Source organism: Galleria mellonella, unplaced genomic scaffold (genome assembly GCF_026898425.1).
Source record: "Galleria mellonella isolate WM207_F2 unplaced genomic scaffold, CSIRO_AGI_GalMel_v1 utg93, whole genome shotgun sequence".
NCBI classification, from domain to species: Eukaryota; Metazoa; Arthropoda; class Insecta; order Lepidoptera; family Pyralidae; genus Galleria; species Galleria mellonella.
In genome coordinates this window covers 5,178,207-5,203,619 of record NW_026442176.1, presented here as the reverse complement: position 1 = coordinate 5,203,619, position 25,413 = coordinate 5,178,207, and the positions used below count along the sequence as shown (strand labels likewise).

The 25,413-nt window shown below is 34.9% G+C and overlaps 3 protein-coding genes across 5 annotated transcripts in view; 2 read left to right on the top strand and 1 right to left on the bottom strand.

The window, feature by feature from the left end:
* The window catches only part of LOC113514146 (protein abrupt), a 32,293-nt gene extending 30,607 nt beyond the window's left edge, over positions 1–1,686 (top strand). For all 3 annotated transcript variants that reach the window (XM_052902606.1, XM_052902608.1, XM_052902607.1), the window contains exons 12-14: positions 275–471; positions 949–1,134; positions 1,271–1,686. In XM_052902606.1, the coding sequence (XP_052758566.1) occupies positions 275–471; positions 949–1,134; positions 1,271–1,671 (784 nt within the window). In that variant the 3' untranslated portion in view covers positions 1,672–1,686. The remainder of the gene's footprint in view (positions 1–274; positions 472–948; positions 1,135–1,270) is intronic.
* A 5,847-nt stretch (positions 1,687–7,533) lies between these two features.
* Positions 7,534–12,807, bottom strand: LOC113514145 (mitochondrial fission 1 protein). The gene is made up of 5 exons (XM_026898139.3): positions 12,610–12,807; positions 12,421–12,534; positions 10,791–10,961; positions 9,178–9,314; positions 7,534–8,269 (listed from the first exon to the last, which is right to left on the bottom strand). Exons 1-4 carry the CDS (start codon positions 12,652–12,654, stop codon positions 9,192–9,194), a joined length of 453 nt encoding a protein of 150 aa, XP_026753940.1. The 5' UTR covers positions 12,655–12,807; the 3' UTR covers positions 7,534–8,269; positions 9,178–9,191.
* Positions 12,808–14,246: 1,439 nt separating this feature from the next.
* On the top strand, positions 14,247–24,435 carry LOC113520049 (ubiquitin-like-conjugating enzyme ATG3). The gene is made up of 7 exons (XM_052902667.1): positions 14,247–14,472; positions 16,163–16,351; positions 17,552–17,665; positions 19,409–19,564; positions 19,961–20,122; positions 20,735–20,862; positions 21,518–24,435. Exons 1-7 carry the CDS (start codon positions 14,401–14,403, stop codon positions 21,669–21,671), a joined length of 975 nt encoding a protein of 324 aa, XP_052758627.1. The 5' UTR covers positions 14,247–14,400; the 3' UTR covers positions 21,672–24,435.
* Positions 24,436–25,413: the final 978 nt, after the last annotated feature.

Genomic DNA, 25,413 nt, shown 5'->3' with positions numbered 1-25,413 from the left:
ATTACTATATTTCATCTTAAAACCAGGGTACACTATACAAGCAAGCTACTTGGTGACAAAAATTACTGAGATAGGAATACTCATATAAACGTCTTTATACAAAGATTCTCTTTGGTCTACCATAAAGAAAATATATTGGCTATAAAAATCACGACACAAAACATTCACATTAGTCCAAATGGATTATGTGAAATACCGCACCAATAATCACTGATATCTACAACTCCCCGTACTTGAAAATACACAAATTCACGAGACAAAACTCATATTTCAGACTCCTTGCTAAAGCGGGTGTGAAGGTATCTCCGGAGCAACTACGAGCGCGCGCCTCCCCCACCGGGCCGCGGCGCTCCGACATCAAGCTGGACGCTAAGTCCGCCGCTTCAGAGAGCAGTTCCGTCTGCGGTGACAATGATAACGATGATCTCAGCCAGTCCAGATACCAGGACAGCATACCGGTGTCACCACCACGTAAGTTACCTCCTCTCTAATTTGACAATACCTTTTCTTACTAGATCATAATTTCTTAAAATGCTCTAGCTTTTCTGATCTACCAAGTTTTTAGAACTTATAAATTTTAACATAAAGCTCTAGTTTCTTTCTCCAAAATCTAGAACAAATTTTCCTGATACCTTTCCTGGACCGAGTACAAATATGTAGTCTTGGTGAATAAAACAAGCATAAAATGTATATACATATGGCAGTAGTGAATATAGCCAGTCTCCACTCCGTGACTGGAAATGTTAATTGACCAGGATAAAAGTGGGCTACGTCCTCCAAGCCTAATGCTACGTATATCCCAATTTTCATGATGATTGGTAAAAACAAAGTTGACAAAGGAATATCATGGATAGATTTCCAGAGTAATGCGTCATAATCTTAATACCCCGCTGGTGTGTCCCTCCTTCATAATAAATCACAAAGCCACATTAAACTCTAATTCTACAGATATAAACAATTTGGCCAATACAACCATCACAAAAGTGCCAGCAGTGCGAGCGGTTACAGCCAAAACCGTGGAAAATCACCCTCACGGAATGAGCACGATTATGAAACACGATGACTATCCACCAGGGTACGGTGGCTCCGCTATTTTCGACAGCTACATGCAATATTTGGGCGAAAATATCTTCGGTAAGCCTGTAATTTTTCTATATTGATTTGCTTATTTTGACAATACTCCAAAATCTAAGCAGATGCGGTTGAATTTAACGCAAATAAGACTTCTCGAAGCATTCCAAATCTTTAAATTCAAATTTCTTGCTTTTAGGAATGAACGCGGCAAAATTAGCGCAAATGACGTCAATGCATATGGACAGAAAAACATACGACGAGCCCTCCCCACAAATGGGATCACTGCCGCCAAATCCGACTAGCCTTGTTCACCAGCGTTATCTGAAGCAAATACAAAGGCAGTACACCGACTCTATGAACAAACCGGACATCATGCGCAACTCTGATGAACCGCTGGACCTAGGGAAGGAGAGGCAAAGGAACGATAGTATTAGCGAAATGGACAGCGATAAGCAAGAGATGACAGATAAGGAGAACAGCAAAGATTTTCAAGACGACGACAGGAACAGAGTGAACAGTTCCGAGCAGGAACAGGAGCACAGCGGTCAGGAAGAAGGCGACTACTCCGACGACGAACAGAAGAACGCGTCTTCATGAAATGACCGTGCGCTTGCTGTAGGAGTATTGAATTAGTCTCGACTGCGAGCACAATTAGGACAATGTTGTGTTGGTTTTTCAAACGGTGCTTGAGTGTTATGTTTTGTGGTCATTAGCTAATTCGTTCGTTTTTACGGTTTAATTGTTGACCCGTGGAATGTCGTTGGTGCCATTTCCAATATTGTAATGTATATTTTAATTAGGATTAAATGGTTTGAGCCCGCGCCGGGTATCGGTTGCAAGTTATCTAACAGGAATCTTGATTTGGTGAAATCTACAAGTATAGTACAAGTCGTCGACGATGTCTGCCCGCTGGATGCTAAGGCATTATTTTATGTGTACAGTGGAGCTCGTCGCGATGTTGCCCGGTTTTTTGTTCGGTTCCCACGGGGACGGGTTCCCGCGTGACACCGCATCACAATTCACTTAGCGTACCCCGCGTCATGTTAGTTCAGTCGTCGACTCGCCACTCGTTTGTGAAGTTGTTTTAGTAGTTAATGATACTAGTGAGTAGTGTTTTTGTATTGTGTATGTGAGGTCCCTGTCACGTAGTAGGGCCTCTTACATAGTAATTCCATCCAACTACCTCAGCATTTGGGCCAATGCGGCGGTTATAAATAAAATAAAAAAAAAATATCCACACAAATTGTGAAATTCCATCCATCTACCTCACTTCAATAGATTTTATTTAATATTTTATACAATTTATAGATATAACTGTTGTTTTATGCATTTTGCAGATTGCATTTATATATATATATATATACTATATATAGAATATATTGTAGGTAAATATATGCAAGTCATTAGGTCATTGTTAGTGCTGCCCGTAGATATTCGTTAACCGTTTATTTTTGAATAGATTACGCACTCACTAGAGAAATATTAGACTGTGTCACAACTGTAGCGAGTAATGAACATAACCTCCGATATCAACGTGCACACTAATATAAATAATAATAATAATAAAAAAAAAAGATATCTTTGTATACGAACAAACATACAGAGCTTAAAATTTAATGTTATTGATAAAATTTTAATCGATCTACACGTGTCGCATTGAGATGTTACAAATACTTATTGAATAATTTACTACGGACGGAATGTATCGATCGTAATTATGAGATATAACAATAATTTTGCATCTACAAATGTTAACACTTGCTGCCTTGAGACTGAAAACTATTTCCAAGGGGGTAAGTAATTGGTCGCGTCACACCGCGACTATCGAGTTCAAATTTGACACTTAAATAATAAACATATAAGACATAATGTTGCATTGTATATAAACTGAGGTGATATATAAGTACATAATGATAAACAAAAGCAATAAATAAAGTATACCTTGATGTTGCCTTCGATGTGTAAATAAACGTGGGTAGTGGTCGAGTTTGTGTTGGTTTGTGAATTATGAACCTTATAATAATTGACAGAAGAATGTTTATTTTGTAGTAATGATGTGGGCTCGTTACTTAAAAATAACAATTACTGTGATTAAAATCTCATGTTAGCCTTCAATACTTATACATATTTTTTAGAGTACAATGTTATAGTTATTTAGTATATTGTAAGAATATTTGTAAGCGAGTCACAAAATATATTTACTTCCCTGAACATTAGGTTTCACATTAAGTATTTAAGTATTTAGAGCAATAGGTGAAGCATTTAACCTTTTATATGAAAGATATTATAATATGAATTTATTGAGATGTCACTATTTCTTTTGAACATTTATTAGGTTAACATACGATAGTGAAATGAAAAGAAAAAAAAAAAAATATTTTGCCGAGTGTTGCCAGCAACAATATTTATTTATGTGAACTCTTCCTGCGAGTGACACCCAACAAATTCATAGCGTACGATAGTAATAAGTGCTACGGGTTGATTGATACGTTATTTTGTTTAGTGTGTTAGTGAGACTTGTCGAGTTATGCCGCTTTCGTTTGCGAACAATCTTGTTGACAGTTAGCAGTGTTGCCATAGTGATTAATTATTTTTGACTGTATATAAAATAAGTTTTCATTGTTTAGAGAGATGAGTGATTAATTCATTAATTATGATATAGGGAAAGAACTTTTTATTTAGATTACACTGAACATATAATTCTATTCGTAAATATAAATAGATATTGCACGATATAAATAACACAAATCAATAGTCAGTTACCAGAATGTGATCAAAAGATAAACATATATATATATTTTTTTTCAGAACCAACCCCCCCCCCCCATACTGTTAATTAAAAATACAATGTCAAAATATAAGCATAAATATTCGGGTAGAAGTGACACTCTCGTGAATTTAATAATAATAACATTGGGGCGCTGACAGCCTATTTGAAACTAAATCAGTCCGTACTTGGAAGCATTAAACGACGTAATGAGATCGTCTTGCTCACTCGCGCGTAACTAACGTCATATCATATGATTTGTTAAATACGAATAAATTTGTGACAGCCCTACTATCCTGCGCCTAACCCGAACGAAGGGTACATTTAAAAAAATATATGAGCGTCACTTCTGCCAAGTGTGTTTATTCTTATGGCCAACTATAGAGGTTACATCGACGATATTTCGATTTCCAACTTGTTATAACCTATTATTCACTTACATTACAAACCTGTTATTTTATCGATGAAACAATAAAGGTTGTATCTTGTCTATCTATTAATCGTATTGTATGCCCGATGTATGGGTAGGCTGTTTTCCTTTGAGACGTTAATAACATCTTACGAAAAATTGTAACATACAGCTCACAATAAATTTATTCTATTCTATTCTATTCTATTCTTAATTTTTTTTTTTTTTTTGAAATAAAACCTCGATGTAACTCGAATAGCACTGTACCGTTGTTGATAATGCGCATAATTATATTATACCAGTGAATAAAATATAATGAATAGGACTTTAAGTCAACGACTATGCTCTTGCTATTGTAAAACTTATGTTTAGTTACCGTATGAACTTTGAAAGTTCACACTTCTTTATTTTATAATTGTCTGTACCTCATTAGCATGAGTGTTCATGTAAAACTCATTTTTATTTGTTTCCTATCACTGTTTAATGTTGTTATATGGTGCGATACTTGATATTTTGGACGTGGGAAAGGTAATTAAAAGCATGTATGTTAAAAAAAAAAATTCGCAGCCAGTATCTAAAGAGAGACGGTTTAATTTTTTTAAATAGAAGCACCGGCTGTGCGGTAGAGTTGGATATTACATAGTGGGTAGTTGGGTATTAAAATGTAGCACCTTGATGCAAATTAATATAGATACGCTTCCGGTGTGGGCGATATCGAAATGGGTGACGACCTTTGTCCCGCCATTAATCTATATCTAGAGAAACCCAATATATAGGTATCGGTGCGATACAGATATTACTCATACCTACTATGCGGTATTGAAAAAAACAGATTCTTAATGTAAAATAATTCCTTATTTTACATTAACAATCTGTTATTATCCCACTGCTCAGCAGAGGTTACACTCCTCTCTAGCTGGCCAGGCGATTTAGTATAGAGTTTTTCAAAGATTTATATATTTTGTACGTTGTTTATGCACGCACACATGCGAAAGTAGCTACAAATTTAATAAAAAAAAATATATAATGATAAACTGCTATAAAATAGAATAGCAATACATACTTTAGACAGTTTGGAACACGCATTAACGATATTAAAAAAAAATAGCTATTTCCACGTCCAAAATTATCATGTGAGCATCAAATGCCGAATATAAAAGCGAGCACAAAGTACATATATTGTTTTTTTTTTTTTTTAACTGATTGGTGTATGCGAGTAGGTAGTTGTTAGTTGATTTGATGATTTGTTTGATTTTATATTTACCACCGGTTCTAATATAAGCATATTCGTTTTTCAAAAACACCTAACACTGTTGTTTTTAGGCAAATATGAAACAGGGCTAAATTCAAAGTATGGGATTGTATAAGATTGTCAAATAAGTATATAAAGGTAAATTATTATCAACAAATGTGTAAATTACTTTGGATTCAATTTTATTTCATACAAAAAGTTCTCAATTCAAAATTGTTATATTTAATTACTGTGTCGTACGGACACCACCTGTATACGATCGCTACACTGTGTTGCCATGTTATTTCGTACCAAGAGAATTCTACCATTTCACACAATTACGAATTTACGTAGATTATAATCTACGTGATTTTTAATTAAATTCATATTTACACAATTATAAATTAAGGAATAAATTACATGCATGATGTAATAACAATTTGAATAACCTACCTCTTTATTGCCAATACTTTGAGATATAAAAATTTATGTGTGAAAATTTTGGTAGAAATATATATATTTATATATATATATAAACGATTAAGTTTCCCGTCGGTACAACTCCACGCCTTCACCATTATACATTAGTGTACTAGCTGTACGCCGCTTCACATTATTATTATATACATGAATAATAAAAATAATTGTTTTGAACACGGTCGTTTGATTTCAATTAAAAAGGAAAAAAAAAACAAGAAAATACAATTTAGTGACAAAAAGGACAATTCATATAACTCATCAATGAGACAGTATTACTAGTTTTTCGTTTCGTTCCTATTTAAATTTTTTGATTTTATTTATATTTAATTTTTGAATTATTTTAATTCCACTACCATAAGTTGCATATGCGATCGTCAACACTCGAAAATTGACTATTATTATTATTATTATCAGAAGTTCTATAACCTTCCATATTAGCCATCAACCACCGACCGCCATTCCGTCCACACACGTTTTGTAGCCGTACTAGTCTGTTAATATTACGTTCTCAGCGCAGAAGCCTACTTAATTATGAGGGATATACAAAACCCTCTTATGACAAACTTAATACACGTTTTTATACATTCAAAACAGAATGAGAAAAAAAAATTACAAGTAATTTTTTTTATCCAACTTAGAATGGCAAACAAGTTGACGGCCCACCTGATGGAAAGTGGTAACCGTCGCCTATAGACATGAGCAGTACCATGGACATAACAGAGTATATTGTTTCGCCCATGATACTCCCCATGCGTTGCCATTCCTGAGGACTCAGGTGTTATTACTCTGTACCCTGTAAATTCACGCCATATCCCACCCTTCAAACCGAAACACAGTCATGTAAACACAACTGCTTCACGGTAGAAACACGAATGGGACAGAGGTACCCAAGCAATCGACTTTTGTACAGTCTCCCTCTGGTCTGGTAAATACTTTAGACCCATATGGGCGTATTTTTTAAACGGGATGTCGGGTGGACCTTACTCACCCCAGAGTACAAACAAAGCTTTGCAAAGTCATAGACAAAGAATCATAGCATTTTAGACGAAGTAGGCTCATTGTAAACAAGTTACCAAATCAACTATGCGGTACAGTCAGCATCAAAAATTGATGAACAAATTTACAAAATATTTAAACAACGTTACGAATAAAATTAGAAAGAATTAGCTGAATATAACAATGGCATTTGTATGCTATGGAGTGTACGGATTTTTTTTTTATTGAATAAAAATGGAATAGTGAACCCGCCTGCGCTAACGGGATACGCTGGCGGAGCACCAGTGAAGGGTGATAGATGAGAATGAAAACAGGCCAGTTAGCCCATCATGATGAATTCATCAGGAATTAACCATGATAGTTTCCAGGGGGAACCGCGAGGAGGTCGACCTGGTTGGGTATATTGCTAGCAATAGGATTCTCAGTCTCCATTACTAACAATCCCTTTCCCCTCAACAAGTGTACGGATTTCGAAAATTGTAATGTGTTTATCAATTTTTGACGTTGACCATTAATCAGATACGTCGTAACTCTCTGAAAGTACAATAGGTTCAGGGTTGAATCCATCATAGAATGTACATGCAAAACAAAAACATTTATTTATATGGAATCACAATTGCAAAATATAGTTAACTCTTACACGTTTAAATTAAATATGAACCTAAAGCTAAGGAATAAATATAGTACATCTTTATCACACACAAGTCTACTACTTACATTAATAAGGGGCCTATCACACTGTCATATGTATAGGATCGTAATATCAACTTGCGAGAGATCGGACGCCTAACAGGGAAGTACTAGAGTATTTTGTTTCATAATGAGTCAGTATAAAAATAAATCATATGTTCAAACTATATTACTATAGTAAAAAAAAAAATACAGAAAAATATGATAGTATAATAACCCCTTACGAGTCACAATGCAAATATAAAAGCAATAAATGTTTTTTCTCACTCATTCATTCCTAACCCTAAGCTGTTAACAAGATATTGTTAAAGTTAACTGATATTGAAAGGGTGTTTTACATAATAAATTGATCTATCTAGATATGATCATATATGTAGGATAATGTAGTAATGCCTAAAATAAAAAATCTGTCTAACGAAAACCAAGTGTCTAAACTTTGTTGCGGCGATCAACATTTAATTCCATTTTTTTTTTACAAAACCATGGTGTAAATTAATTTCGAAGCCGGATCTAATTGATTGGTAAATTTTGCCGTAAATTCGCTTAATATAATATTAATTAATCCCTTTTTATCTCATTCTTCTTTGTGAGGAAGTAATGTACGCCAATTATAGCGTGCATTCTGGAACAACAATAACGTCGCGTCACCAAAGAGAATAATTAACTTTTTTTTTCACATGCACACAATACAATGTGATCGAATAAAAAAGATTTTAAAAACATAGAGGACTTTGTCATATTTGAAGGTATCAACTGTCAAAGTAAGATGAGGTAAGCAAAACAAATATCGTAAAAATAATATTTATTAAAAACAATTTAATATTTTTTCGAGTTTAATCTTTTTTGTAAACGGTACATAACGAGGTTTTTTATTTTGATCACACTGTATATTAATGTTATAGAGAAGGTAAAGTGATTAAAGACCTTTTGTTTTGAAAAATAATAATAAATGAAATATTCATTTCAAGAAGCTATCCCAGAAGAAGTTTCTTTTTTTTTTTACACAACTTAGAATGGCAAACAAGCTGACGGCCCACCTGATGGAAAGTGGTAACCGTCGCCTATAGACATGAGCAGTACCATGAACATAACAGAGTATACTGTTTCGCCCATGATACCCCCCCCCCCCCATGCATTGTCATTTCCGAGGACTCAGGTGTTATTCCACTGTACCCAGTAAATTCACGCCATATCCCAGCCTTCAAACCGAAACACAGCCATGCAAACACAACTGCTTCACGTTAGAAACACGAATGGGACAGAGGTAGTCAAGCAATCGACTTTTGTACAAAGTCTCCCTCTGGTAAACTGACGGCCCACCTGATGGAAAGTGGTAACCGTCGCCTATAGATACGAGCAGTACCGTGGACATAACAGAGCAACTATCATTACGTTACATTAAAACAGGTTTTATTTATTGTTAGACAAAACTACAATACTAGTAACATCATGAATAGAACATTGCTTAAGTCTAAAACTGTGGCCTTTATAATCACTTCACCTATGGATCTATTTACAATATGTACTCACAATAGAGCCCAATGCTATTTCTTCTTGGACGCGAGCGCTACACCCAACCCAACCAGCCCGCCGAGAGCTAGCACGGCGGTGCCCGCCATCGCGATGCCGATCAGTCCCTCTTTTTCCATCCTCTTGTTTATTTGTCGCTGGAAATAAATACATACTAACTTTTAACGGAACATGTTTATTGACCGGGACAAATAGGAGCCTGTAGCCTGTCATATAGTATACCAAATTTCATAGCAATTGGTAAAGACGTTAAGGCGCTAACAGGTTTGTTTTTATGCAACTTAGAATGGCAAACAATAAAAAGAAATTATTGTATTTATAAAACTGAAACACACGCTTGTTACAGGTGCAAACCCCTTCCAAACCATACTACAACATACCAATACGTATTGCACAATAGCTGTTCCCACACACAAATTCCCAGAAAGAATGAAGACACACTTTACAAAGGAAATTTGATAAAAGGGAATACCACAGGGCGGTGAGAGGACAGTATGTTTTAAGTCACGGACGTACGGTGTACATTTTAGGAATCAATCGCGATTCATAGATGTAACTAGTATTATATAATTACTAATTTTAAATAAAGACTGTGTGTTAAATTGTATTAAACGACATTGTGAACTTGTGAAAAGGAATGTGAAAAGGACTCCATTTTCCGCGCTTAGCCTCTCATTTGGGCCATTGTGCGTATGAGTCGTGGCTAGTGCAGCCAACCTAACTCCGTCCAGAAGCGCAGAAGCTTCCTGGGTTCTTCACAGGCCTCACGGAGCGACCTCACCACATTGTGAACTTAAATAGTATTCGTTTTTTAAAAAACCTATCACCGACCGTCAGAACGTAATTCGCTTAACACACATATATGATTATTTGGCATCAATCCAGTACGTTTTCTCCTTCCTATTTACTCCTCAACACGTTTTTAATATTTACGTATGTATGATACACATGTATTAAAAATAAACAATGAATTTGCAATTTTGTTGTGTATTGTGCCTTCCTGGTGTTCATTACTAAACATAATAGATTTTTTTTCTAAATCAATAAAATTAAAATATCACCTTAAAATACCTTCGCTATTGGTATATGTTAGCCGGGCACCAATGAGTGATGATAGATGAAAATGAAGCAGGTCAGTTGGCCTATTGTGGCGAATTCAATATATATTTTTTATACTACTTAGAATAGCAAACGAGCTGACGGCCCACCTGGTGGAAAGTGGTAACCGTCGCCTATGCGTTGCCAATCCTGAGGACTCAGGTGTTATTCCTCTGTACCCTGTAAATTCACGCCATATCCCACCCTTCAAACTGGAACACAGTCATGCAAACACAACTGCTTCACAGTAGAAACACGAATGGGACAGAGTTACCCGAGCAATCGACTTTTGTACAAAGTCTGGTGTTAATAATAATTAACCTCAATGTTATCCAGGGGAAACTACATATATGGAGGTTGATTCGATAAGGTATATTGCTAGCAATGGGACTGTTAGACCCAATTAATGTCAATCTCCTCGTCTCCCCCTCCCCCCTCCCATGGAAGTAGTATAAACTACACACCAATAGGTACACCTAATAATTTAACAAATCACATAAAAGAACATCACATACCTCTAAGGCAAGAACTTGTTGATTAGCAGGTTCTATCTCAAGGAAAGACTTCACATAGTGGAGTGCCTTGTTGTACTCCTTGATCCTAGCATTGCCAATGGCAAGGTAGAAAAGATAGTCGCGTTTTCCTTCTGGATGTGAGTTAAATAACTCTTTTAGAAGAAGTATGCCCTGAAAATTAAAATATGGGCATGATAAATCGTCCATTTTTAATAAAGACATATTTTACATGAGTTCAAGGCTGAATGGTGTCTAAATGACAACGCTGCTGTTTTGTGTTTTTTTTTTTAGTTTTTCTACAGCAGTTGCACTAATATATGCTTTTTAATCATCTTTCACGAGACACTGATGATGAGCAATAAATTCTTACTCTATCACCATATAGGATTTAATGTCCGTATAAAAATACACTGAACTTTTTATTTAAATTGTTTTTACTTGCATACCTGACTGCCTTGCTTGAGGTAGATAAATATATACAAAGTGTAAGATAAATAGAAATATAAGTCTGCAGAAAAAAATATATTGATAGGAGAGCAATATCAGTCTAAAGATAAATATAAATTACTGATATAATTGACATGAATGATGTTAATAATACTTAGAGTGATATATGGAAACAAGTTTTTTTTATATTATGATCTGTTGTAAATAGCAGGATGCAGATGCATAAAATATATATATATATATATATATATATATATATATATATATATATATATATATATATATATATATATATATATATATATATATATATATATATATATGTGTGTATTTGTGATATAAAATAATAAGTTTAGTGAAAAAAATACGAGACATGTCTTATAAAAATCTGACATCGAACAAATTTAAAAATAATACATTGTTCTAAAAAACCTCAGTGTCAACAGCCAGTATTAAAACTTCAACATGATCAATAGTAAGTATATAATAAGTAAGTATATAGGAACCATTTTTGAATTATTTAGAAGCACAACCAAGGTAAAATAATGAAAAAAAAAAAAATGTTTAAAAATACTTAAAAATAAAAGTTTACCTGAATAAAAATATTTCTTTTTTTTTTTTATTTTCAATCCTATTTCTACCAATATTGTAAATTGTATAATAATAAGTTATTAATTAGTTATGGAAATAAATTTGGTTTAAACACTTTTGAGTGATATCTTTAATAAAATTCTAATAAAGGATTTGAAATATTACATGAACTCCCAAAAAAAAACAAAATGTTTTTGCTTGAATAGACAGTGAAAATGGACATAGGAAAAAAAGCTAAAATTTAGAATTGACCAGCCATAGTAATTCTTAAGATATATAAGATAATACACAAGCCAGCCATTATGAATTTAACCGTTTTCGTTAAAAACCCTGTATATTCTCCAAGATCCATAGTGATGTTCATATCTTTAGGTGACAATTACTAATTTTAATAAAGTGGCCCTAGCTTGTTTACTATTCTAAATCAATGATATTAGCTAGTCTAAACTTGTTGATGCTGTATTTGAAACAGATATTTTAATAGTAACTGATCATTAAAAAATAAATTAAATCATTTTTAAGGATATGGTTATTCCAAACTACAAAAAGTAAATACAAGTTAAATGAAAATAAAGCAAAATTTTTATCGCACCTTCCTTATATCCGTGGGATATTTACTCCGTACAAGGCACCACGCATATTCGAATTGAGCCTTATGTGTGACTTTTCCTAGATGTAATTGCTCGTGGAACACTCTCTCGAACTTCTACACAATAGATAATACAACAGAAATTAAAATTGTACAATGACTCATATCATTATTGCACAAATTATACCGTACTTGCAAATCCTCAGAAGACACAACTTCATCCAAAACATCCTCCATGGTGATGCGATGGTAATAACAAATATAACACTACACAGACAGGCAAGTTTAAGCGAAATCAAATATAAACTAAGCAATAATACCCAATAAAATTATTTCACTGTTTTGCGTTATCGGTAAAAAATCGAAAATGACATTACAAAAATTGACACTTTGTTTACAAAATGCGTAATTGAAGTTGACAGTTTGTTTTATATTTTTTTCATAGGTGTAAATTACGTGTCGATTAAAATAGATAATTGATTAGGTACTAACATCTTTTTCTCTTATAAGTCTTTAACTTAATACATATAATTAAATATGTAATGTATATTAAACGAGCAAAAGTTAAAAAATGACGGAGGAAAAATGTTCAATGTTTAGCTATATAACTATTGTACGAGGTTTGTCCGGAAAGTACGTATAAAAGTTTTTTAAAAATTTTATTTTACAATTATTCAGGTAAATCAATTTTATCCCCTTCAAAGTACATAATGCACTTGTGCCAACGCCGTTTTAGAAGGCTAAAGTCCTTGGTTGTAGGTTTCTCATGCCCCGTCGTAGCTTTTTTTATCTCATTTATGTCCCCCAAATGCCGCCCCCGAAGTACCAATTTGGTTTTTGGGAACAAGAAGAAGTCACACGGGGCCAAATCCGGCGAATAGGGGGGGTGTTCGGTCACCGTAATGGAATTTTTACTCAAAAACTCACGGAACGATCTTGGCGCAAATTTTTTTCATTTGAAGTTCGTTTCTTAGAATTTCGTGGACCACGGTTTTGCCCAAATTAAGCTCTTCAGCCACCTGTCTGACCGTTAAACGACGGTCCCCATTAACACAAGTTCGAATTCTTTCCACGTTTTCGTCGGAATGTGAAGTGGAAGGACGTCCTGAACGTGGGTCATCTTGAACGCTTTCTCGGCCCTCTCTGAATCTTTTAGCCACTTGTGGACGGTTGGTTCCTTCACAGCATCATCCCCATAAACTGTTCTGAGATCGGCAAAAATTTCACGGCCATTCTTGCCGAGTTTCGAGAGAAACTTGATTACGACGCGCTGCTCTTCAACGGAAGCGGGCTCCATGCCGACGGGGTTTCGTTAAGAGGTAACTTCAAGATGGCGTGACAAGCCAGTTCGCACCGCACGGCGGTCAGACCAGAACTATTGTTAGGGACATAAGGAAGGGGTCTGCGCTTGGCCTATTTTCTCGCATTCCAGAACACTTTTATACGAACTTTCCGGACAGACCTCGTATTGTTTTATCTTTAGGTTTGTAATGGATTATTTTAATTATACAAAGAATTTGAAAGATTTGATTTATGGCCGTTTTAAAATTTAATCATTGAGTTTTATATTGCAACATAATCATTAACGACTAACATCGAACAAATATACAGATTTGAACGAAAACTAATTTAAATTTAGTTTCTGGTGGTCCTAGTTTCACCAAACTACAATTTACAACTCATGATCAATATCATCAGGTTTAAGAAGAGTTAGAGTAACTATACTAAAATCAATTATTTAATCACTAATCGACTCCAATTTTTATAGGCAAATACATATCTGGTACTGCTCTACATATGTCAGTGTCAACATCAAATCTTACTGTCATTGTTCAAGCACTGTCATTGTTCAAGCACTGTCATTGTTACTATAGTAAATTCTCTTCGTTTTTATCAATAATAAATTCTCTTGCTCAGGAATTTTATATTAATTTAAAACCATAACAGAGTAATTTCGATATAATTGTACAATAGAAGAACAACATGCAGAGTGTAATTAATACTGTTAAGGGCACTGCACTCGGGGTGGCCGGTTATTTGACGCCTGTGCTCAAGGTGAATTTTATCTTTGTTTGGCTTTGTATATATATTATTTTAAATTAAATAAGTTTAACACATTGATTACCTATTTTGCTTATATACACTATTCTTATCGGTTTCTTCTTCATATTAATATTAGCCAATATATTCTACGATTATGCTGTAAAACTTTGGTTTAAAATATTAAATTTAGTAATATATAAAAAACGCAGTAAGATTTAATTGTCAAATTACTGTATTTAATTTTAAAAAACTTTATTGTGTATATTTTACTTTGGGACACGTTAAAAATATTTTAATGAATAACAATGGGATGGAAAGCTTGCCTGTGCATCTATATATACACTGGTGAGGCACCATTGAGGGAGGATAGGTGAGATAAAAAGGCAGGTCAGTCAACCCATCATCATGAATACATCAGAAATTCAACACAATGGTTTCCTGGGGTGTTTTGTATTTATTTTTTATTTATTTATTTCTTCTTTATTAACTACAATACAAAATGTGTCTGATACAAAAGATGGATTTAATGCTATATATCAACCTGATAGGGTATATTGTTAACAATTGACTGATAGTCCACACACATATATATATATATATATATATATATATATATATATATATATATATATATATATATATATATATATATATATATATATATATATATATATATATATATATAAATATATATATATATATACATAGTATATTTGTTAATCAAATAATTGTACATTGCAAGGCATTGATGAGAAATTTAAGAAGTCTCTCTGATATAGATCTCTATTCTTCTTATCTACACATCAGATCTGAAAATAAACTCTTCACTTGTCCTAATTAATTAAATACCAATAGAACAGACAGAGAGAATCCATCAATTTCCCTCCTTTACATAAAACGTCACTTATATTCATAATATTATTTATTAAAACTACAACAATAAAGTATACTTGAAATTCATCATCTCTGCATAGTATAAAACAAAGTCATTTCCTGCCATTTGTATGCTTAGATCTTTCAAATTGTACAACAGATTTCAATGCAATATTCATGGGGGAAAAGGGATTGTTAGTAATGGAGACTGACAATCCCATTGCTAGCAATATACCCAACCAGTTCAACCTCCTCGCGGTTCCCCCTGGAAACTATCATGATTCATTCCTGATGAATTCATCATGATGGGCTAACTGGCCTGATTTCATCCTCATCGATCACCATTCACTTGTGTCTTGCCAGCGTATCCCGTTAGTGCAGGCGGGGCTACCATACCATTTTCACCCATCAAAAAAAAAAATGCAATATTCATCAATATTCAGGAAGAAAGTTTATATGTATAATGCATGCTATACATGCATATTATAGTAGAAAAAAGCTGTGCAAAACTAGAGTGGGTTGCTAATTAAAATTAAGTAAATATTCATAATCCAGTAACAAATCAGAGTATTGCATGAATTATACCAATCAAATGATTCAACCAAATAATAAATTTTAATTTATTACATGTAAAATCTGGACAATTTTGATAATAAATTTAATTAAACTAAATAAACTTCCGTAAAGAATATAGTTGTGATATAAAAGTTATATCTAATGAATAATACTCATACATGTTTTCAATACTTTATTCACAATTTTACTTACATTGATTACAGCATTCAGGGTTTTATTTATTTATTGTTTTATTTAATTATTTTATTTCTAGGAATCTAAGTTCCATGAAACAGGAGTGCTGACTCCTGAAGAATTTGTGGCAGCCGGAGATCACTTGGTACACCATTGCCCTACATGGCAGTGGGCCAAGGGCGAGGAAGCGAAGATCCGGCCCTATCTTCCAAATGATAAACAGTTTTTGATCACCAGAAATGTGCCATGTTACCGCCGGTGTAAACAGGTATGGTGAATATGAAATTTAATTAATTATTTTGTATATAACAAATAATTATAGGTACATACCTAACTAGACAGTTTCTTATTCATAAGGTTGACTAGATGAAATCTTTCAGAAGAACTTTGATATTTTAATCTCTTACTTGTTTCATTAATACACATTGATAACAAATAATATAATCATGTAGAATAAAGCATATATAAACAAATTCATAATAATAACAAAGTGAGTTAGTTGTAATTGTTTTATTAGTCATTAGTTATCTGGTCGAGTCTCGAAGGAGTAGACAGAGTTTTCTAAAATATGCCTATGTTACTCCCTGATAATATAGATTCAGTTGATGATAAAAGTAAACAATCAAATTTTTCCTATTTATAGTGAATCTATCTATATACATACATACATACATATACAGTGAATTTCATTTATTAATTACCTTGGTTGTAGCGACCATTGCCTATTTGCGACGTTAAATCTAAGTCCCTTGAATTTAAAGCATACTTTAGTACAAAATTCATGTGGCAAATAGCAACTTTGGATATAACGCCGAGTTCGGGTGTAACGACTGTTTTTAACGAATCATTTGTAACCACCATGCGTTTTTCAAGGCACTTTCTTCCACGCACAATCATTCTTTGGAATCAACTTCCAGCAGCAGTATTTTCGAACCGATAGACAACATAACCTTCAAGAAAAGAGTATATTCCTTTTTAAAGGCCGGCAACACAAAAAAAAAAATAACTAATTCCTAGAAATCCCATGCAGATATTGCGACCGAAGTTCGCCGCTAAAGAGACACCGAGATTTCTTTCTTTCACAAACATATCTAACCTTTTGTTTACATCCACACAGATGTTCAGCAAGTACGTTTCGGAGTTGAATTTATGGTTCAGTTACAAAGTGATATTGCAATTGAGTTTAGTAAACTTTTGAATAAGTATGCCTCGACGCACATTCACTTTTAAAGAAAAGGCGGAAATCATTTCAAAATTGAAAAGCGGTGAAAACAATGCTTATTTGTGCGAAGAAAAAATTATACATGTCTGTATCTCTTTACGTTTGCCTGTAACGACTTCCGGATATAACGACGAAAATAAAGTGGTCCCTTCATCGTCCTTATACCCGAAATCCACTATATATATTCAGAGACTAAACTAACATTCTTAGAAAGTTTTCGGTTGATAAACTTTTTTGTACTTACAGATTGAATATTGTGAAGACAATGAGAAAGTAATAGAGTCAGAACATGATGAGGATGGTGGCTGGGTGGACACACACCACTATGACACAGCTGGGTCACCTGCATTAGAAGAGAAGGCTTGTATTTTTTTGTTTCTTTATAGTAATACAATTGCTCCCATATTCATATAAAAGGCCCAAAAGTATATATATATTTTTTTTTATTTATTTAATTAGCATGCATAAATACATTAAAAAAAATTGGATTTTTTAGTACCACTTAAACCTCTTGGGCTCGTGTGTGATACTTTACATTTCGTTCTCAAATGTCAATATTTACATTCATATTCTGCTGTTTTAGCAAGCTTGGACAGTAAATAAGCATTCAGTTTAAACTTTATGTTTTTAACAGTGATATTGTTTCGCAAGTCGGTAGATAGAGAATTTACTAATATTTGTTTTGGCATCATGCAAAAATACTGCACCAAACTTGATGCTGTTTTCACAGTTGTGTTCCTGAAGATCTAACGTAAAATCTGCTGCATGTGTTATTGTGATATGCCAACTAGAAGTTGGTCTAAGTCATTGATATATCTATTTCTAAAATCCATATGTACAAAGTGGGTAAAAAACTATGTAGTTAGAAATATAATTACTATCTTTAATCTGACCTTCAATCACAATTCGCATCAATTTCACTACCATACCCCTCCTCTCGCATTTTTTTAATGGATGATAATGGAATGGTAACCCCGCCTGCGTTAACGGTATACTGGTGCTCCCTGGTGCACTGGCGGGGCACCAGGGAGGGATGATAGGTGAGGATGGAGCAGGTCAGTTAGCCCACTATGACGATTCTAACAATAAAAAACAATAAATCACGATGGTGTCCAGGGAGAAACACGAGGAGGCCGACCTAACAGGGTATATTGCTAGCAATGGCGCTACTAATCCCCATTACTAACAATCCCTCCTACCTTCCCCCCCCCCCCCCTCGCATTGTAGGGTCGTCCTACTGATGATGATGAGAGACTACTAAATGTAGTGATGACCTCAAGTACATTGTAATGAGTCAGTGGATGCAGGTGGCTCAGAACCGTTTCTGTGGCAGTCTATGAAGGAGGAGTATGTTCAGCAGTGGATAGATAATACCCGAATTTGTTTAATATATTTATTTCAATAGGTACACATTACAGAGAATTAATTATCATCATGTCAGCCTTTAACTGTCCGCTGCTGAACATAAACCTCCCCTTGGGGGGTTTAGCGAGTAGTTGCCACGTTTGGCAACCGCAGTTAGGCTTTAGATAGATGTTTTAAGAAGGACACGGCTGCCCGTCCCTCGCCCTCCCTTAGTCGCCTCTTACGACACACATAGGGGCGGCCTATTCTACGCAGGGACCACACGACAACAGAGAACAAGTTAATGATATAAATTTTTGTTCAGTGTGCTTAAAACAATCTAACTAACTAACATTATTGTAAGTTGTACCTATGGTATGTAGATATTTTGAACTATTTTGCAATGGACGTTAAAGTCGATTGTTTGGCACCTCTGTCCCATTCGTGTTTCTACCGTGAAGCAGCTGTGTTTGCATGGCTGTGTTTCGGTTTGAAGGGTGGGATATGGCGTGAATTTACTGGGTACAGAGGAATAACACCTGAGTCCTCAGGAGTGGCAACGCACGGGGGGTATTATGGGCGAAACAGTATACCATGATACTGCTCATATCTATAGGCGACGGTTACCACTTTCCATCAGATGGACCGTTAGCTTGTTTGCCATTATAAGTTGTATAAAATATATATATATCTATGCCTCGTTAATATTACACTCGACATAATTTACGATTATGTAATATAAGTTTTCAAATACCCCAGGTATGTGAAATGACCTTAGAAGCGGCTGACACAGGGGACAGTGACGGCGAGGGCGCAGGCGCCGACCCTGATGATGACGACGACGACGACGATGATGGAGAGGCCGAAGACATGGAGCAGTTCCAAGAGTCGGGGCTGCTGGACGAAGTGGACCCAGTGAGTGCTTAATTGTCAAACAATTATTAATATCAAAATTTTATTCTTTTAAAATGAAATATCAATGATTGTACTATAACAGTGTTGAGGCTCTTCTACGTCAAACGGATCATCACGGTACCTCTGTCCCATTCGTGTTTCAACTGTGAAGCATTTGTATTTGCATGGCTGTGTTTCGGTTTGAAGGGTGGGATATAGCGTGAATTTACAGAGGAATAACACCTGAGTCCTCAGGAGTAGCAACGCATTATGGGCGAAACAGTAATATATCTGTTATGTCCATGGTACTGTTCATGTCTATAGACGACTATAGGACTATAGGTGAACCGTCGGCTTGTTTGTCATTCTAAGTTATATAAAAAAAATCTAAAAGTCCAAATAATTCCAAATCAACAGTCGACTGATCTCGCGCCACGGAAGGAGCCGAAGCCGAAAACAGAGCGCAAGTGGAAACAAGCGGAGGGCGATGAGATCGTGCGCACGCGCACCTACGACCTGCATATCACATATGACAAGTACTACCAGACGCCGCGCCTGTGGCTCATCGGATACGACGAGGTTGGTACTTATTTTTTTTATAACAGGGGACAAACAAGCATGACTCATCTGATGGTAAGTGACTACCGCCGCCCATGATTACCCGGAACACTGGAAGTATTACAGGTGTGTTACCCAACTACTAACGTATGCTAAAATCAAATGAGTTAAGAGGCACCTGAAAATCAGCACTATATGTGTATCTCGCTGGAAGTGTGCATATATAGCAACAGCTGAGGCAGCTTCTATTACCAGCAAAATGTACTGATTTTTTTCTGTCTCTTTATTCTTGATTATTTTAACTGTAGTTATAATTTTTTATTATTGTTGGTAATAAAGGATCTATCAATTTATTACCACAGGGTAAAAACACAATCAGTAAACGCATCATGATGAATTCATAGAAAAAATATCACGATAGTTTCCAGGAGGAACCGCGTGAAGGTTGACCTGTTAGGGTATCTTGCTAGTAATGGGCCTGTTAAATTTCATCACTAACAATCCCTTTTACCCCGAAACAAATCTCAACAAGCAAAGCTGCTAACAACAGAAGTATGAGACGAACAAACATTGCAAATAGATTATTAATATACAAAAAAAAACCTTCCTTTAATAAAATGTAATACTTCCCAGAACCGGACGTTGCTGAGTGTGGATCAGATGTACGAGGACGTGTCACAAGATCACGCTAAAAAGACAGTCACAATGGAGTCACACCCGCATCTATCGGGACCTAGCATGGCCTCTGTACATCCATGCCGGTAACATGACTACTGATTTTATAATAACTATAATTTACTATAATTATAATTAGATTTTACAATAACTATAATTTGTTTTTACAATAACTATAATTAGAATAGACTATATTAAATCTTGAATAGCCACCTTCTCTTCTTCATTACCCTAGGTCAGTAATAGTGCTTATAAACATATCCACTCCCCTCTCATGTTGATATTAAGGATCTAGATATAGAGTGTTTTTTGTCACGAGCTTTCGGTGTATTTTTTATACCACGAAAATGGCAAATAAGCATACAGCCCGTCTGATACGTAAGCGGTCACTACAGCCTATAAACGCCTGCAACACTAGGAAAGTCACGTGCGCGTTGCCGTTATTGCTTAATATATCCTTTTTAAAAACCTCATACTGTAGTCTCTAGGGAAAGCTTCGGCAGGGAGCTCATTTCACAGCCTGAGCGTTCGCGGGAGAGAATTCCTTTGAAACCGCACTGCTTTTGGCTAAATAACTGTTAATATCCTATGACGAGGTTATGTCTTATTAATGTAGTCATTTAAATAAAAAAAACTAGAACTAAATCATATATTATAAATACTAGTAATGGATGAATGGATGAAATAATAGAATATATGTTATAAACTTGAAAATAAATATATAATTCGTTTTTATTCTAGGCACGCAGAAGTAATGAAGAAAATAATAGAAACAGTAACGGAGAGCGGCGGCGAGATGGGCGTGTACTCGTATCTCATAGTGTTCCTCAAGTTTGTACAGACTGTCATCCCGACCATAGAGTACGACTTCACACAGAACTTCTCCATCAACTAGGCACTCTGATACGAGTAATGTATTCTGTGAACTAGACATTACTTTCGGCCCACTGATTATGTATGTTGCTCATTATTTTTGATATGGTCTGTATTATCTAAAAGTCATTAGCGAGCAAACAGTAATAGGCTATGGTGCTGCCTCTACAAAGCGATTTAGGAACTAATTATTGTTGTGAACTAATTCTATTTGTTGCCATTCGATCGCTATTACTGTTTGTCAAATAAAAGTGTATCTAATTGATTCAGCAATTAGGAAGCAATTGCACAAAATATCTTTATTTTTTTACAACTTGTTACCAGCCACGAAGTAATCGCGGAGTGTTTGTTAAAAATTGATTACCTAAATCAGCCTGCGAATTTAGTTTCGTGTAAATGGGGCGTAGCTTGGTGGATTTTCCCTCCAAATTTTGACGGCTGGTGATTGTGTGGGTGCTTTTTGAGACGGTTCATGTCTCTCTGCGATTATAAGGGATTTATCATCAATGGTATCTATATTGTATAGTCCAAAAATAATTAGTGATGTTCTAATTAGAAGTGGGTACGAGAATCGGTGCCATTCCTACAAACACCAAATTATTACAGCTTTGTACATTTGTTGTAAGTATCGCTCTTATGAATATCGCATTTTATAAGTGTAGTAGTTTTTTTTATTATTGCATATAGTTTTTAAGTGTCTGATTAATGCTTTAATCATAACTCGATGGTGTGAGAGGTAAAAATGTCCGATACTTGATATAAAAAAAAAATTCTTATCTGCCAATGTGCAACAAATAAGAAAATAACTTTTAAAAATTGTTTTTGAAACTGACATTTAAAAAAAGGTATTTTTTTTTTCATTTTGATTTTAGCCAATTTTTGAACGGAATTTATTATAATGTTATTTATAAAACGCCATCCATTTGAGTTTTGTTATCGAATTTCATTTATGTACTCGTATTATGATAGCTTAAAATACAAGTATTTTTATTCCATTATTTGTCATGAAATTTTGTTTTAGTACAATTTAATTTTAAATAGGTAGGTACTTGAAGTTCGCCATAAGGTATCATTGGGCATTTTGGTCCTGGTCCACATGGCAGCGAAACCTTGGCACCTTGAAATTGGCTTGTGGAAGCATTAGCAGTGAATTTAGTCGTGACAAAGACTTGCTGACGATGTTAGACTGCCGCGTGAACTTTGTTATCTGAACTAACTTTGAACTAAATTGTGTTTATTTGAATTGTAAGAACAGTAACGGGTTGCCATGTGATTGCCGCTAGTGATACCTACATAATCCCCCCCCCCCCCCCGCGCCCCAATAACGTGGTACCCTTTAACGCGTTTTCGTACGTTTTCGTTTTCGAATTGAACATTCTATTAAAAAAAATATCAGTTGAACGTTATTTATTTGAAATTAACTGTTTTTTAGTTACATATGCATAACTTTTTTTGTTTAAAATGTTCTATATTTTAATAAAACATACACATTTCGTTCATAACATAATTTTTTTCTTAATATTCGATTTAAACCTGTTTTAATGAGAAGAGTTAAACGTAAATCATTTGTACATAACGCGTTATACGGGGTCGTACAAGCGCGTTATATGGTCATACAAGAGCGTTATACGGAGTCGTACAAGCGCGTTATATGGTCATACAAGAGCGTTATATAGGGTCGTACAAGCTCATTATGTGGTCGTAAAAGCGCGTTTTGTGGTCGTAAAAGTGCGTTTTGTGGTCGTAAAAGCGCGTTTTGTGGTCGTAAAAGCGCGTTTTGTGGTCGTACAAGCGCGTTATACGGGCTCGTACAAGTGCGTAGTACGAGAATACTCGTACAATACGTTCTATAACGCGAAACGAATCTACCGTGTTATAGGGGACATTACTGTATAATGTACAGTAAAAGATAGGTATCAATGCTGTCTCACTAACGCAATCTGCATTAGAAATAATCGATTACAGATGGCAGCTGATTAACATAGCTACCACCACGGTTAGCTACCTTTTAAATGCACGTTATAAGTGTTGTATAAATATTGTTTGTTACATCTGCTTCCAGTTAATACGATGTGCAATTTTTTATTTATATATAAGATAATGTGGCTTAACCAACTTTTATATTTATATTACGATTTTAGTTTAAAATTCAATAATTATTATGAATTTTTAATATAATGATATAAGTTAAAGACTGCCGTACAAAATGTTTTGGGAGCATTCCTAAACTAACGGCCGGAACGTGAATTGAGGAGGTGGTAACACACCTTTACACATTTTATGGACTAGATATTTACTGTGATTATTTAGTGGTAGCCATGATGCTATTCGCGTCTATACACGACGGTTACCATTTTCCATCAGGCGGGCCGTCAGCTTGTCACCTGAAAATACTGTGTGAAAATATATCACAGGAAAATGATGATGTTAGAGATATTGTCGTATTATTGTAATTTTTAGCAAGATGTCTTAATTAATTGACAGCTTCCCTTATTTTGCGAGATCCCTAATATTCTCATTTCCCTGCAATGCTCTCAAATGGCCTCAGTTTACGTTCCAGTCGTTTTAAGTTAAATATAAAAAAAATGATATTTTTTAAGGCTCATTTCTGAATCATTAGGTTGTTTTTTGTTTATATTAGAAATGTAGATATTTTGTTTCTTAAGTTATGGTTATGTATAATATTCTAATATGTAAAATAACAGAGCTATGTTACTACAAGCTATCATGCGATGTGTTTATTATGTTTTTTTTTAAGTTATTTTGGTATAAAACATTTTACTACATTTTTGTGTTATTATTCGAACATTCGTTTTTCTTCTGTGTTCATTCCCATTCATGTTTCTACCGTGAAGCAGTTGTGTTTCGGTTTAAAGGGTGGGATATGACGTGAATTTACAAGGTACAGAGGAATAACACCTGAGTGCTCAGAAATGGCAACGCATGGGGGGGTATCATGGGCGAAACAGTATACTCTGTTATGTCCACGGTACTGCTCATGTCTATAGGCGACGGTTACCACTTTCCATCAGGTGGACCGTCAGCTTGTTTGCCATTCTAAGTTGTATAAAAAAATTCCAAAGGCCTGTTTAACTAAACCGCCTTTAGAGGAAGAAGAAATTAAAGCATTTTAATTGTATGGATTTAAACTCTGCTAAATCCAGTCTTATATACCACTATGATTACATAAACATTATTTCAACCATCTCTTATGGTCACACTTTGTACAACATAAAATGACAAATAAGCGGCTCATCTGATAGTAAGTGGAAACCGTCACCTATAGACATGAACAGTACCATAGACATAACATAGTATACTTTGTCATCCATGATACCTACCCTTCATGCATTGCAATTCCTGATGACTAAGGTGTTATATTTCTGTAATTCTGTACCTTGTAATTTCATTGCCATATCCCAACCTTCAAACTGAAACACAGCCATGCAAACAACTGCTTCACTGCAGAAACACGAATGCGACAGAGTTACCCAAGCAGATTACTTTTTTATAAAGTCGATTGGCAATATGGCTCTTTTTTTTGTAGCACCTTAACTACCTATCTTAGTACTGCAGTTTTTTTATAGGTGATAATGGAACGGTAACTCCGCCTGCGCTAATGGTATACGCTGACGCGGCACCAGTGAGGAATGATAGGCGAGATAAAAAAGGAAAGTCAATTAAACTCAATAGTGATGAATACATTAGGAATTTAGCAACGATGGTTTCCAGAAGGGAACCACGTAGAGGTCGACCTGACAGGC

Excerpts from the sequence above, each read along its gene's own strand:
- LOC113514145 (XM_026898139.3), bottom strand. The coding sequence starts at position 12,654 with ATGGAGGATGTTTTGGATGAAGTTGTGTCTTCTGAGGATTTGCAA. Across the intron at positions 12,535-12,609 it reads TGTCTTCTGAGGATTTGCAA|AAGTTCGAGAGAGTGTTCCA; the intron begins GTACGGTATAAT and ends TCTATTGTGTAG. Across the intron at positions 9,315-10,790 it reads AACAAGTTCTTGCCTTAGAG|CGACAAATAAACAAGAGGAT; the intron begins GTATGTGATGTT and ends ATTTATTTCCAG.
- LOC113520049 (XM_052902667.1), top strand. The coding sequence starts at position 14,401 with ATGCAGAGTGTAATTAATACTGTTAAGGGCACTGCACTCGGGGTGGCC. Across the intron at positions 14,473-16,162 it reads ATTTGACGCCTGTGCTCAAG|GAATCTAAGTTCCATGAAAC; the intron begins GTGAATTTTATC and ends TTTTATTTCTAG. Across the intron at positions 20,123-20,734 it reads GGCTCATCGGATACGACGAG|AACCGGACGTTGCTGAGTGT; the intron begins GTTGGTACTTAT and ends AATACTTCCCAG.